The following is a 13,362-nucleotide window of genomic DNA, read 5'->3' as shown; positions in this document are numbered from 1 at the left end:
GGGGGCGGGGCTGTCAGGGGGCAGGAGTGGGGAGAGGGATTGGAGCAGTCAGGGGACAGGGAGCAGAGGGGTTTAGATGCGTTGGGAGTTCTGGAGGGGCTGTCAGGGGGTGGGGAGTGGTTGGATGAGGTGTGGGAGTCCCGGGGTGTGTCTGGGGGTGGTGGTGTGGATAAGGGTTGGTGCAGTCAGGGTACAGGTAGGGGGTAGGGTCGTAGGGGGTAGGATCCTAGGGGGCCAGTTAGGATGGGGGGAGGGTCTCAGGAGGGGGCAGCCAGGGGACAAGAGGCAGGGAGGCTTAGGTAGGGGGTGGAGTCCTGGGGGGCAGTTAGGGGCAGGGGTCCCAGGAGGGGGCAGTCAGGGGACAAGGAGCAGGGGGAGGGATGTGGGTTCTGAGGGGGGCGGGAAGTGGGAGGGAGTGGAAGGGGCAGGGGCGGGGCTAGGGCAGGACGGGGGCGGGGCTAGGGTGGGGCTCCTCCCATCCTCTTTTTTGCTTGCTGAAATATGGTAACCCTAGTTGATGTACCCCCTGGAAGACCTCTGTGTACCCGTGGTTGAGAACCATTGCTCTAAAGAGTCCTGGAACGAGCCCTGTATCATTCCATATGTACCTTTATAGATTGTATGAAATGAAGCAGGGCTTTAATACTCACCTCTACATACCATATATATCCTCACAGATCATATGCCACATAAATTTGCACAGGATCTCACAGGGGGGAAGGATAGCTCAGTGGTTTGAGCATTGGCCTGCTAAACCCAGGGTTGTGAGTTCAATCCTTAAGGAGGCTGGTATTGCCACATGCACATTCCTCTGTGCCCCACTTGGGGTACACATCCCACTTTTTTGGCAAAAAAATGGGACAAACTTTTTTGGCAAGAGCAAATGGGACAAATGCACACTTTTACCAAAAAAGTCAGGACGGCCGGGACAGGGCTTAAAAAAGGGACAGTCCTGACCAAAACTGGACCTGTAGTCAATCTACTCATGGTTATTTAAAGTGGAGAAATTCTATGGACCATCATTTGTCTTTTCCTGGGTTTTAAAATGTTATGTGCTTTGAGATAGACTCCTCTGGTTAGGGAGGCAACCCCTCCCTGCCTAGTTGTCCAGCACCTTGTTGTGCGGTTGAATGTTGCAGCGCAAATTATGAGCACAATTTTCTATATACATAAATAAGCACAGTGTGTATACATATCTCACAATGACCACCAAGTTCAGAACACCACACACTATGACATGACTTGACATATTTGTACACACAACATTGTATGCAACCAATTGATTCAGTTGCTTATTTTGGGTTCAGACCTCCTGTTCTTCCCTTGGGGTGTCTGGACCCTGATTGTCACAAGTGCATTAAGTAATTTTTAAAACCTTTATGATTCAACCAATATCTGCATTTGTACAGCACTTTGCATAATAAGATCCTGGCCCACGACTAGGACTCATAGGCGTTATTGCAATACAAATAAATAAAAATAATAATAAAAAATAGGTTGTCACCAGACAGCTGTGACATAGTGAGCATACCCCTGGCAAATTTCAAGTTTCTATCACTTCCTATTAAAGCATAAGAGCTGTTAAACATTTGTAACAGTGTATTACTTTCTTCCTACTCAGAATTGGCTGAATGTCAGTGACTACAAAATAAAGCAGTATGTACTGCCACACTAGAATGCATTAGGAAAATGTCTTCGATTATCTAACAAAAAATATGTAAAGTGAATACCAACCTGCACAATATCCAAAACCATACCAGCAGAAACAGTTCCAAATCCTGCTAACAAAAATGGTACAAGAATCTGTAATGCCATAATACTGCTGGACTCCTTTGGCTGCTTTCTGCTCCTTTCCACAATGGCATCTTCATCACCATCACTAGACAAGTTGTCATCCTGCAATATGGCATCTGTTTCTGACGTGTCCATCCCATCACAATAATTATAACTGGCAAAGTCATCATACTTTGGACTACAGCTAGATGGACTGTGTCCATTACTACCATGAAAAGCTGGTTCTGAGAAGTGATGGTACTCCGTGTGTTGATCCGATCTAACATTAAAATTGTGTCCTGTGTGTTGTAATCCATCTTGCCACACACCATTCACTTTTTTATGTCGTTCTTCCTGCTTTTTGTGGTAAACAATTGGAACCATACTCAACAGCAGGTTGAGAAACTTGTCAGACTGAATTGTATTTAGATTTATAGTCCAATTTACAAAACTTTCTCCATCATAAGCTTTACCATTACCATTTATTTTGGCAGTGGTAGATCTTCCTTTACAGTTAGTCATAGTGTTTACGAAAATATTACGGGGAAGATCACTCTGTTCTTTAAACTTCAGTGAAGAAACACAGCAGATGAGTCAACAACAGCCACATAATCATTGATTTTAAAATCAAATAAATCAAAATGGTCACTCTGTTATGTAGAAAATGTTCTTTTCATGGATCTTAGATCTTGAGCAAATCCACAACTGAGTTTGGATCTGGAAAAAAAAATATTTCAGTAGTTTGATTGTGTGTATGTATCTATTATAAGTATTAAAACAAATAGAAAAGAAATATCATAACCAACATTCTCATGTTACTACTGTATCATCTAGGGCAGTATGCTGTGACATGAAGGAATTTGAATCCAGCTTGGTTCTTCATAGGCTGAGAAGCAGAGACAACTCATAACTCTTGATGGTGGGGGGGAGGCATGTGCCTGCCCCATGCATCACCTCTGGCCCCTTTCCCACTCCCCCTGCACCTCCCACACCTGGTCCAAGCCAGCATCACCTCGCCCCTACTCCCTCACAGCTCCTTCCCCACTTCTCCCATCGCCTCTCCACTGAAGGCATGGGCCAGAGTGGGCTCTGGACACCTACTACCAAGCAGGTAACTGTGGCTGCAGGCGAGGAAGGGACAGGACTCAAGGGCTTCCCCACACTCCCTCTGGCAGAGCTGTGCTGCCAGCCCCATCTCACTTCCCTGCTCTGGGTGCCTCACAGAGGGGCTCAGTGGGAGCACTAGGTGCAGGTGCCTTTCCCAAGCATGTCCCCCTCAGCTGCACTCAGCCCAACTCTCACCCTAGCAGAAATCTGGTGGGACATGTGACTCCACGTGCCTCCCTCTCACATGTGGCCTCTGACGAGAAAGAATAGGTTAGGAGCACTATAAGGATAAACCTCTAAATCAGGGGTAGGCAACCTATGGCATGCATGCCAAAGGCAGCACGCAAAGTGATTTTCAGTGGCACTCACACTGCCCTGGTCCTGGCCACCGGTCCGGGGGGCTCTGCATTTTAATTTAATTTTAAATGAAGCTTCTTAAACATTTTAAAAACCTTATTTACTTTACATACAACAATAGTTTAGTTATATATTATAGACTTATAGAAAGAAATCTTCTAAAAACGTTAAAATGTATTACTGGCAAGCAAAACCTTAAATCAGAGTGAACAAATGAAGGCACGCCACTTCTGAAAGGTTGCCGACTCTTGCTCTAAATTCTTGGATTGCATTGAACTGTTACTATAATGGTGCCTGGCTGAGTTGGGTGGGAAGCAGTCCTGCTGAAGGTTTGTGTCATCAGAAGAAGCTATGTCAACATCCTGGTGGAAAGATGAGCAGGGATATACCTGGTAGATGGCTTGTGCTGCACCTTGTACAAGAATGAATCTTTGGAAGAAGTGGGGTAACAAGAGTAGGAGAGGAGTTGGAGAAGAGGGAAAATGGCCAGCCCAGTGATTTAGTAGTGGGTCAAGGAACTATCATACAGGATAGTTTGCCTCACCTGGCCAAACATGGGATTGAGGAAGATCAGAGAGAAATAGCAGGGATCATCAGTGTTTGCAGGTCTCTCGGGAGGGAAATGATGCTGGGGAAAGTATGGATTTTTATAAAGCCACGAGGATAAACCCAAGTTCCTGACCTAGCTGTTCAGCCCATAAGGATCCTTACTTTCAGGTGGTAAGCCTCAAGACAACATTTTGATTTGGGGAGGCTTTAAATGCTCATTTAAAATCTGACTTACTGAAGTTACTATTAGCCAAACACACAGATTAAGATAGGTATAATTCAATGTTTGTATGCTCAATTAAGTGTATGCTACATATTTTCATAACGTTAGATGTACAGTATACGTATTATAAGAGAAGATCTTTTTAAAACAAGTTGCAGACTGCTTTGTTACAGTTTAACTGAACATATATGCCAGTAACAACAACTGGATCTAAAACAGAGCAACAATTTTAGTTCTGGTTTGCAGCTGAACAAACAGATATGCAAACAAATGTTGTTATGTTCAGAAGCAACATAAACCATTCTTTAGAGTGTAGTCATGGTCAGAAAAATAACTACAAATGTTACCAGTGTTATGCATCAACCAAACTGCAGCTACAGCTTGATTTTAGAATATGTATTGTTGATGATTAATGGCTTTGGGTACTATTACAATGGAAAGTCACTTCTGCAATCAAAGAGGCAATCTAGTTTTCTGATTAAAAAAAAACCTCCAGTAAGTGTACTTCACCATGCAGTTAATAAAAAATTAAGAGAAATGTTAACAATCCTATTCTACCTCCCAGCTCTCTTTTTTGAGGGGGTGAGGAACAGGGAAAAAAGAGAGAAGAAACTGACATCTCATGCCTCTTTTTCTCCATATTATTTCTCTTCAACTGTAAGATATTTACAAAGGAGGCAGCACATTTTACAGTTATATCTCCTTTCCCCTTACAAGTTCTATTACCAGCTCAGCTACTGACTTCTTGTCTAATCTTGACACATCACTAAGGCCAAAGTTTTGCCTAACTTGAAACACTTAGAGCCTTAGTCTCAGAGCTACTGAGCACCTGCACCTCTCACTAGCTACAACTGGAGTCAGACTCTTTTGAAAGTTTGGGCCTTAACATCTATGTACCTCAGTTACCCAATCTCTCAAATTGAAAGAATACTTACCTTTGTAAATCACTTAGAGATGCTCTCATGAAAGCTACTGCAGAAGTGCAAAATACAATCATAACCTCCAGCTGTAGCCAGAGCAGCCAGTACCCTCTGGGGACCTGAGTGCTGTGTCTCCCATAGCTTTGGGGACTCATATTTCTTTCTACTCAAAAAGCACTCATACAATATTCATACCAGCATTTCTATATTTGCACTTTTTAAGATTTGTTTAATCATCCATACCTATAATTATATAGTTAAAAAAAGATTAGTGCAATAACAAGTAACAGTGAAACCCAGAAAGAATCTCCAGCAGATACTGAGACAATCCTGGCATTTTGAATCTTGTTATTTTATTCACTGTAAATGAGTGGCAAATAATCATTGTATAATTTGAGGATAGTGGAAATTCTCTCAAATTACCAGATGATTTTCTAAATGACAACTGTAAACTTTACTTCAGGTTAGAACACAACTTAATTTTTTCTTCTAACTTCTAGTTCTAGCCTCACCAATAAACAGATTCTGCTGTTAGAATTTCGTTAACAATTCTGTTGATTATGTACAAGACATAAAAAAACAAAAAATTCAACTAACTCTCCAATATTGTAGTTGTAATGACTATGTAGTGTTAAAAGGAGTAAGAAAATATGGTTCAGAATACAAAAGGAAGCAGAGTAATTACAGGGATGTGATTTTTACATTGTAACTTTTCTGACATTGTTGACAACACAAAGGGATCAGTTACACATTTAATATATAAGCCATAAACCTGGCTACACTGAATTCCTTTAGACACTAACACGCATGACATCCCCCAATGAGGAATGCCAATGAGCTCAGCTAGTTCAACAGTATTTGAAACATTTACTTCCAAAACCCAGCATCTGCTCCTGATGAAGTTGAGAAAATTGTAGTTCATAAAAGTAAGAACCAAACTCCATGTTATAGCCCTACAGGTTAAAATAAGGTCACAGTGCAAATAGATGCTATTGAGGCCAGCACACCATTAGTAGAGTGAGCACTCAAACACAAGGTCATCGGCAGTCATATTATGACATGACACTTAGACATCCTTTGAGCCAAGATTACTTCACCCTTAAATGTTTCTCCAGAGCCCACAAATACTAACTTTCTAAACAGCTCTTAACATCAAAGGTATGTAAACTGATCTTTTCAGGATGATTATGGGGATTTGTCTAAAAGACAGGCAGTTGTACTGGCTAATCAAAATGAAAATCTGATACTACTTTTGTCAGAAATTTGGGATGGTGGGGGGCAAGACGGGCCTAAGTGCCACCTTGTCTTTGTGGAGTATAATATAAATTGGAAAGGCCAGCAGGGTCTGAAGCTCTAAAACCCACCTGGCTGAAATAATGGTCACCAGAAATGAGGCCTTCAGTGAGAAGTGCAAACTCTCAAGGGATATTCCATGAGTTTTGTTCATACCAAATGCAAGTCTCAAGGCTCACTAGACTGTCTCCCAGATGAGAGGATATGAGCTTGTAAACTTAAAAAAAAAAAAAATTAACCAGAGGTGCACTCCCCTCTCTCTGCCCCCACTCCCCCATTTTATAACCAGATTGAAGTTATACCTGGACATAACTGCCTCTCAAAGCCAGATATGTTCCTATGGATCCTTGGATCCAAACAAATTCAATTACTGGAACTCTATATCCCCAAGGGCCAAAGTCACCTTCTTAGCTGTAGATTTCTCACTTGCAACAGAAACTTTGAATGACCCTGAGGTAGAGAAATAATTTCAATTCCTCCATAGGAACCTGGAATAAGGAATCAGGTTTCCTGATCACAGAAACATCAGAGACCAGATGTTTCCAGAGTCTTTCTCCTACATATCCTGACTGTTAGAAAACAGCCCTTTCTCCCCAAGAGCTATTGAGTTCTATATATGCAGTTCTACAGCATCAAGACATTATGTCAATAACAGGGGGACAAAAACGATGTTTTTACAGAGTACAGGGAGGTGGGAGCAGATTGGATTTGTTGGGGTGTTTTATCAGGGGTGAGAGGGCAGGTCAGACTCAAATTTAGAACTCTCTCTCTAACAGATTCAAATCCTGCATCTTGGCAGAGGGTTAGACAAGACAACAACAGTTGAATCAGACACTTCAGTACCGAAGAAGAGCTGAGGTTCTGTGAGAAGAAATATTTTCACCTATCAACTGATGGTGTGCTGAAACTGCAGCCTATCATGATGACCAATATTGTCTCACTGTTTCTTTGTACTCCCTTGTCTGTCTGTATCCATCCGTTCTCTCATCTTATACTTAGACCATAAGCTCTGGGAGCAGGGAATGTATTTTTGTTCTGTATTTGTACAGCACCTAGCACAGTGGGGTCTTGGTCCATGATTACCTAGGTGCTAAGGTAGTAATAACAATAATATACTTGCTAATATACTCTGCTGTTTTTGTCGTGTCATCCATACTAAGCTGTACCCGTCACACCACATATGTAAAAATTTCTAGGCACTATAACTGGTTTCTGTGGTAATATTTGCAATTATATAATTATTACTACTGTGGCACCCAGGTAATCCTGGACCATGACCCCATTGTGCTAGGTGCTGTACAAATACAGAACAAAAATACAGTCCCTGCTCCAAAGAGCTTACGATCTAAATATAAGATAAGAGAACCAATGAATACAGAAAAATGAGGAACTACAAGGAAACAATGGTCTCAGCACACCAGCAGCCTACCCATTGTCAAATTTTCTGTAGGCATGACGACAAAGGAGAGTTTTAAGGAGGAATCTAAAGGAGGATAATGAGCTTTATGGGGAGCAGCTCTCAACTGTGAGGGGCAGCATGGGAGAGAGCTGGTGGCTAGACATCCACAAGGAGATGTCAGAGAGACTGGATGAGATTTTAGTTTGGATAGGAGGAGACAGGTCTGGAATAGAGAGAGATCTGAGAGACTTCAGTATAATGATGGTAGTTGAATTTGTGTTTGCAGATGAGATTACCCATAGATAAGATGCAGAGGGAGAAGAGAAGGAGGCCTTGAGGAACCCCCCACAGAAAGCTGGAGGTGGGCGGGGAGTGGGAAGATCCTCCCAAGGACACACTGAAAGAGTGATTAGAGAGGTAGGAGGAGAACCAGGAAACTACAGAGTCAGGGAAGCCAGGGGAGGAAAGATATCAAGAAAATGATGATCATGGTGCACTGCACTGAAGGTGGCTGAGAGGTATAGGAGGAGCATGGAATACTGGTTCTGAGATATTGCTAGGAAGTGTTCATTAGAGACCTTAATGAGAGCAGTTTCAGTGGAGATCAAGGGTCAGAATTCAGATTAGAAAGGGTCTAGGACAGATTTAGAAGAATAACTCCAGCCAGTGATTGTAAACAGTGTGTTTAATGAGCTTGGAGATGAAAGGGAGAAGGGAGATGGGCCAGTAATTAGAGAGGCAAGTGGGGTCAAGGCTAGGTTTTGGGAGTTTTCTGGGTTTTTTTAAATGAGAGAGACTAAAGCATCCTTATATTGTATGGAGAGTCAGAAGAGAGTGAGTGGCTGAGTAGAAGAGTAAGGCAAGAGATAAGAGTGGGAACAAGGGAGATCAGGAGATGGGATGGGAGAGGGTCACTGGGGTAAGTGGAAGGGTTAGAGGAGAATGTGACAGGGGAAGAGGAGGAGATAGAGTTGTAGGAAAAGAAGGCAAGACAAGGGGAGGAGGAAAGACATGTATTCTATCCATTTTCTGTTAGAAGAAATTGGTGAGATTCTGTACAGAGAAAGAGTGAAGGCAGAATGAGAGGAGGGTTTGAGGAGTGAGTGAAAGGTGGTGAGAACGCAGCGGGGATTGCAAGTGTGGGATTCAATTCAGTTGGAGAAGTAAAGTTGTTTAGCAAGAAAGATGTTGGAACTGAAGGAGAATGAGTGTGTAGTAGAGCAGTGGTTCTCAAACTTTTGTACTGGTGACTCCTTTCACATAGCAAGCCTCTGAGTGTGACCCCCCACCCTTATAAATTAAAAACACTTTTTAATATATTTAACACCATTATAAATGCTGGATGCAAAGCGAGGTTTGGGGTGGAGGCTGACAGCTCACAACTCCCCATGTAATAACTTGGGGAGAGAGAGAGAGGGATGGGGTCCAATGTCAGAGGTGAGGAGAATGCTGCAGATGTGGAACATAAGTTTGTGCGAGTGGGAGGAAGGGGGAGATGATCAGGGTGGAAAGGGGAAAAGGAGTAAGTAAAGCTGGTGGGAACTTTTACTGTACAGGGTGAGAGCACAGACATGGGCAAATGGAGCTGGTGGGGGTGAAGGGAAAGGAGGAAGACAGATGCTATGATAGGGTTACCATACGTCCGGATTTCCCCGGACATGTCCGGCTTTTTGGTACTCAAATCCCCATCCGGGGGGAATTGCCAAAAAGCTGGACATGTCTGGGGAAATAGGGAGGCAGCATAAGCCAGGGTCCGCCTGGCCCCAGCACGACCCGCCGGGTCCGCAGCCCAGCCCAGCCCCCCAGCTACATTGTAGCGAGCTCGGGCGGGGGAAGAGGGGGCGCAGCCGCAGAAGGCGGCGAAGGGGCCGCTGCTGCCCCCGGAGGCCGGGCGGACCGCGCGCCCCAGCCGAGCCCGCAGGACCACGGGGAGGCTGGGCCCAGCCAACGGCTCGGGCTTCCCTCACGGGCGGGGACTCCCCGGTAACTGGGGGACCCTTTCTGCGGCCCCATCACCCCGCGCGGCAGGAAGGAGGCTGCGGCGCGGGGCAGGGAGTGCGGCGTGTGCCGGGGCTGCAGGGACCCACGCTGCCCCGGTCGCCGCTGAGCATCCGAAGCCCCCGCCAGGCAGAGGCTGCCGGGGGAGCTGGGCAGGCGGGGGGGGTGCAGAGGCTGCAGGGCGAGGAGGAGCAGGGCAGGCAGGGGCATAGAAGCTGCAGGGGCAGGGGGGCGCAGGGGAAGGGCAGGTGGGGGGCGCAGAGGCTGCAGGGGCGGGGGGGGATGCAGGGGATGCAGGGCCAGTGGGGAGCAGGGGGCACAGAGGCTGCAGGAGGGGGGAGGGTGCAGGGGCTGCAGGGCGAGTGGGGAGCAGGGAAGCACTTAGCAACCTCCAACCAAGATCAGAGCGGGAGGGAGGAGGGGGAATGTGGGGTGCTCAGAGGAGGGGGCAGAGTTGGGGCAGGGACTTTGGGGAAAGGGTTGGAATGAGGGTGGGGAAGGGGTGGAGTTGAGCGGGGCCGGGGGTGGGGGCGGGGGCGGGGAAGGGGCAGAGTTGGGGCGGGGCTGGGAGCAGGACCGGGGCCCCCTGGAGTGTCCTCTTTTTTAAATGTTTGAATATGGTAACCCTATGCTATGATATAGAAGAGGAATGTGGTGAGAGACACAGATGAGTGGCAGATGGACAAGATCACAAAACAAACAAAGCATACCACATGCTAGTCACAGAGCTCCTGGCTGATCCAAAAGCAAAGTACTGTTATTTGTTGTATAGTGGAATGCATCTCATGTCTAAAGATGACCATAGCTCATGATCAACATTCTGCCACTAAATCAAATATTAATATCTACAGCCTCATGAGCACACACACTTGCAGAATTCTACCCACATTGAGTTTTGGATTCACTTTCACTGTAGCCATTATCTCTAGAGGTACAAGTCAATTCAGACCAGAACATCTGTAGTTTATTTTTATAAAATACATGTTTTCAGGCTCAGCTGTGTAACTGATCTCTCCATCCAATTTTAATATAATTAGAAAACCCAGGAAACTACTTACATACACATTTTATACTAAATTAATTATTGAGATGAACAAAATAATCATGATGGAAAGTGAACATTGGAAAAGGCCACAAGCACTACCACCAAGTTACAAGGGTCTGAAAAATAAAAGGTTTTATCAGGCTCCCAATGAAATTAATAATGAAACTTCCCAGCTGCTACAGTGGGACAGAATAAGGTTGTGGTTTCTCCGGCATGTATTTTAATTATATGTTTCAAAAATATTACCACAAGTACAAATGTGAAGAAACTATGATGATGGCTCATGAAAATGATTCACTACTCTAGAACTTTGGTTAATTTTTTTTTCAAACCACATAATTTTTCCTTTTAATTGTGTATATTTTTGTTTTGTTATGTAAGAGACTATTATATGGGGGGAGAGAGTTGTTTTATTTCATATAGTAAAGTGTTAATGCAACTAAAATGGTATGGAAGAGTACCAGAAATATGAATCCAGACAACCAATGGGAAACAGACAGTGAGGACAAGAGTCTGGCCAGGATGGCTAAGAGCTTAAATAACTTTTGTGAAATAGTTTGGATAATATTCACATACCTTTTTCCTAACAAAATACTTGGCCTTTTGTCATGAAGGCTGCACTAATGATGAAGTACAGAATACTAAACCAGCACATCTCAAACTTTTAGACAAACTCTACCACTATGTAGGTGTTGTTTAGAAACATTAACTGGAAACTAAAAAAGGAGAAGAAAGGCTAGGTGGGTGGTAAAAGGTAGAGTAACAGACCCCAATTGGTGCAGACCTATTTGAACTAAATGAGACAAAATATCTCTTATAAGTGGGCTACTAAACATTTTTAACCTAAACTTATGCACAGCACATTGAGTAGCAACAGACTGTAAGTCAGTTTACTCACCATGAGATTCCAGATGGGCTAACAAATAATAGACCACAATACAAATGGCTCATTTTGATAATTCTCCTCCAACAGACCACTAAAAAAGGTACTGTTTTGAAGTAGCAATGTGATCAGAAAGCCACTGAGGTTCAGAGAGAGTTACTGACAGATGTCCAGAGAGAAGAAGAATCCTCTTATCTGTCAAGGGGGGGTTCAAGCTATCCTTACCTCAAGTCTCTATTTGTGTCTTTTATTAATTTATGGTATTATTTAGCAGTTGTTTTTGTTAACATTTTATTTGCATATCATTAAAAAAGGAAGAAGAAGAGTTATAACAAGAGCTATAAGAATTAGTGGATAGACTGATCCCTCCCATACGGCAGGGATATTAACTTTTGTAAATGTCATGTGCCCAGGGGCAAAGAACAAAGATCAGACTTTTACAAGCACTCCTGTAAGTCACACCTTTATTGTAGGTGATTTCTCAGACTACCAGGTTCAAAGCAATAAAGTAATTGTAGGTCATTATCAACACCTTAAAATATACCCAGAAGCTAACTGAAAGCCAGTGCTGCACCTGCACCTTGCCAGAGAGCCTCCCAAATTAAAAAAATCACCAGATCACACCTACTAGACAGAGGGACAAACTTCTTAGCTATAGAGGTCTGTATAAAAAATTAAAGCCTTGAAGAAATACAGAAGACATTTGGAAATCAAATTGCCATGTAATTTTAATTAAATGTTTATCTTTTTTTAAATGAGGGTCCACCAAATGGGGGCTCACAATATCAGAAACAATTGTAGCTCCCACGGTATATAACACATTAACACAATTTTTTTTTCAAACTCAAAGACTATGATAAATTAAAATACCAGCCCTTTTCAGTGTCTGGCTAATAAAAATTAAAAGACCACATATTTAATGATCTTGTGGACTTTTGCAGCAGTCACCACCTCTTCTCAGCACAGACAAACTCACTTATGCCAGAACCTGATACATTTTCATCTATCAGAAAGTGCCCAGACTACTTCATATTGGAAAGGAGGGAAACTTGCAGAGCCACTTTACAAACCAGTTCATAAGAATGCATCATATTGCCATATACTAACCTGCTGCTTTTAAAATATTTCTCTGACACAAAATAAAAGTGGAGATTTAATGTAACTATGAGATTTGTGTTGACTCCGGCACTTAGAAGCAAGCCTTCCAATATTCAGGAGGGTAGTTTTGAGCAAATAAATGCAAAGGAGCAAATCTAATAATATAGCTTTGTAAATAGCATACAATGTTCTCCACAATCCTTTCTGACTGCACTGTCTTTCAAGGAGTTCACACTTAGCATGCCTCTGGAAGGCATTTTACCAGTGTATGACCACCAACGGTAGATCCAGCCTTTAACTTCTACATGCCTCAGTTTCCCATTGGTAAAATAGGAATATTAAACTTTTATCTGTATTACAGGTAATACATAAGGCATAAGACCCCTATTCCTCAAAGTATTTAAGCTCGTTCTGAAAGGGCTTTGCTGAATCAGGGCCTAAATTACATTTTTTTTAACATTTTAAATCTAGAATCGGTCTCTTGAGCCAATGGATTAAAAAAAAAATCGAAGATGGATACAGGCCCAATTTTTTTTTAAAAAGTTTACAGGTAATTTAAAAATAATGGTAAGATCACAAAGTAAGTACTTATGTACTACATGTCTGCATTGCTCTTACAGTATATATCCTTTGAATGTGCTTTGTAACACAACCATAACTAACATACAACAGGATAAACACAACAGAGGGTCCTGTGGCACCTTTAAGACTAACAGA

General features: G+C 43.1%; 1 protein-coding gene across 1 annotated transcript in view; it reads right to left on the bottom strand.

Moving 5' to 3' along the window:
- SLC41A2 (solute carrier family 41 member 2) overlaps positions 1-13,362 on the bottom strand; it is a 96,816-nt gene that overhangs the window by 77,982 nt on the left and 5,472 nt on the right. The window contains exon 2 of the mRNA XM_026657467.2: positions 1,735-2,490. Coding sequence (XP_026513252.1) covers positions 1,735-2,295 — 561 coding nt within the window. The 5' untranslated portion in view covers positions 2,296-2,490. The remainder of the gene's footprint in view (positions 1-1,734; positions 2,491-13,362) is intronic.

Source organism: Terrapene carolina, unplaced genomic scaffold, assembly GCF_002925995.2.
Source record: "Terrapene carolina triunguis isolate 2854851 unplaced genomic scaffold, T_m_triunguis-2.0 Scaffold247, whole genome shotgun sequence".
NCBI classification, from domain to species: Eukaryota; Metazoa; Chordata; order Testudines; family Emydidae; genus Terrapene; species Terrapene triunguis.
The sequence above is the reverse complement of the archived record's forward strand: the minus strand, read 5'-3'. Positions and strand labels throughout refer to the sequence as shown.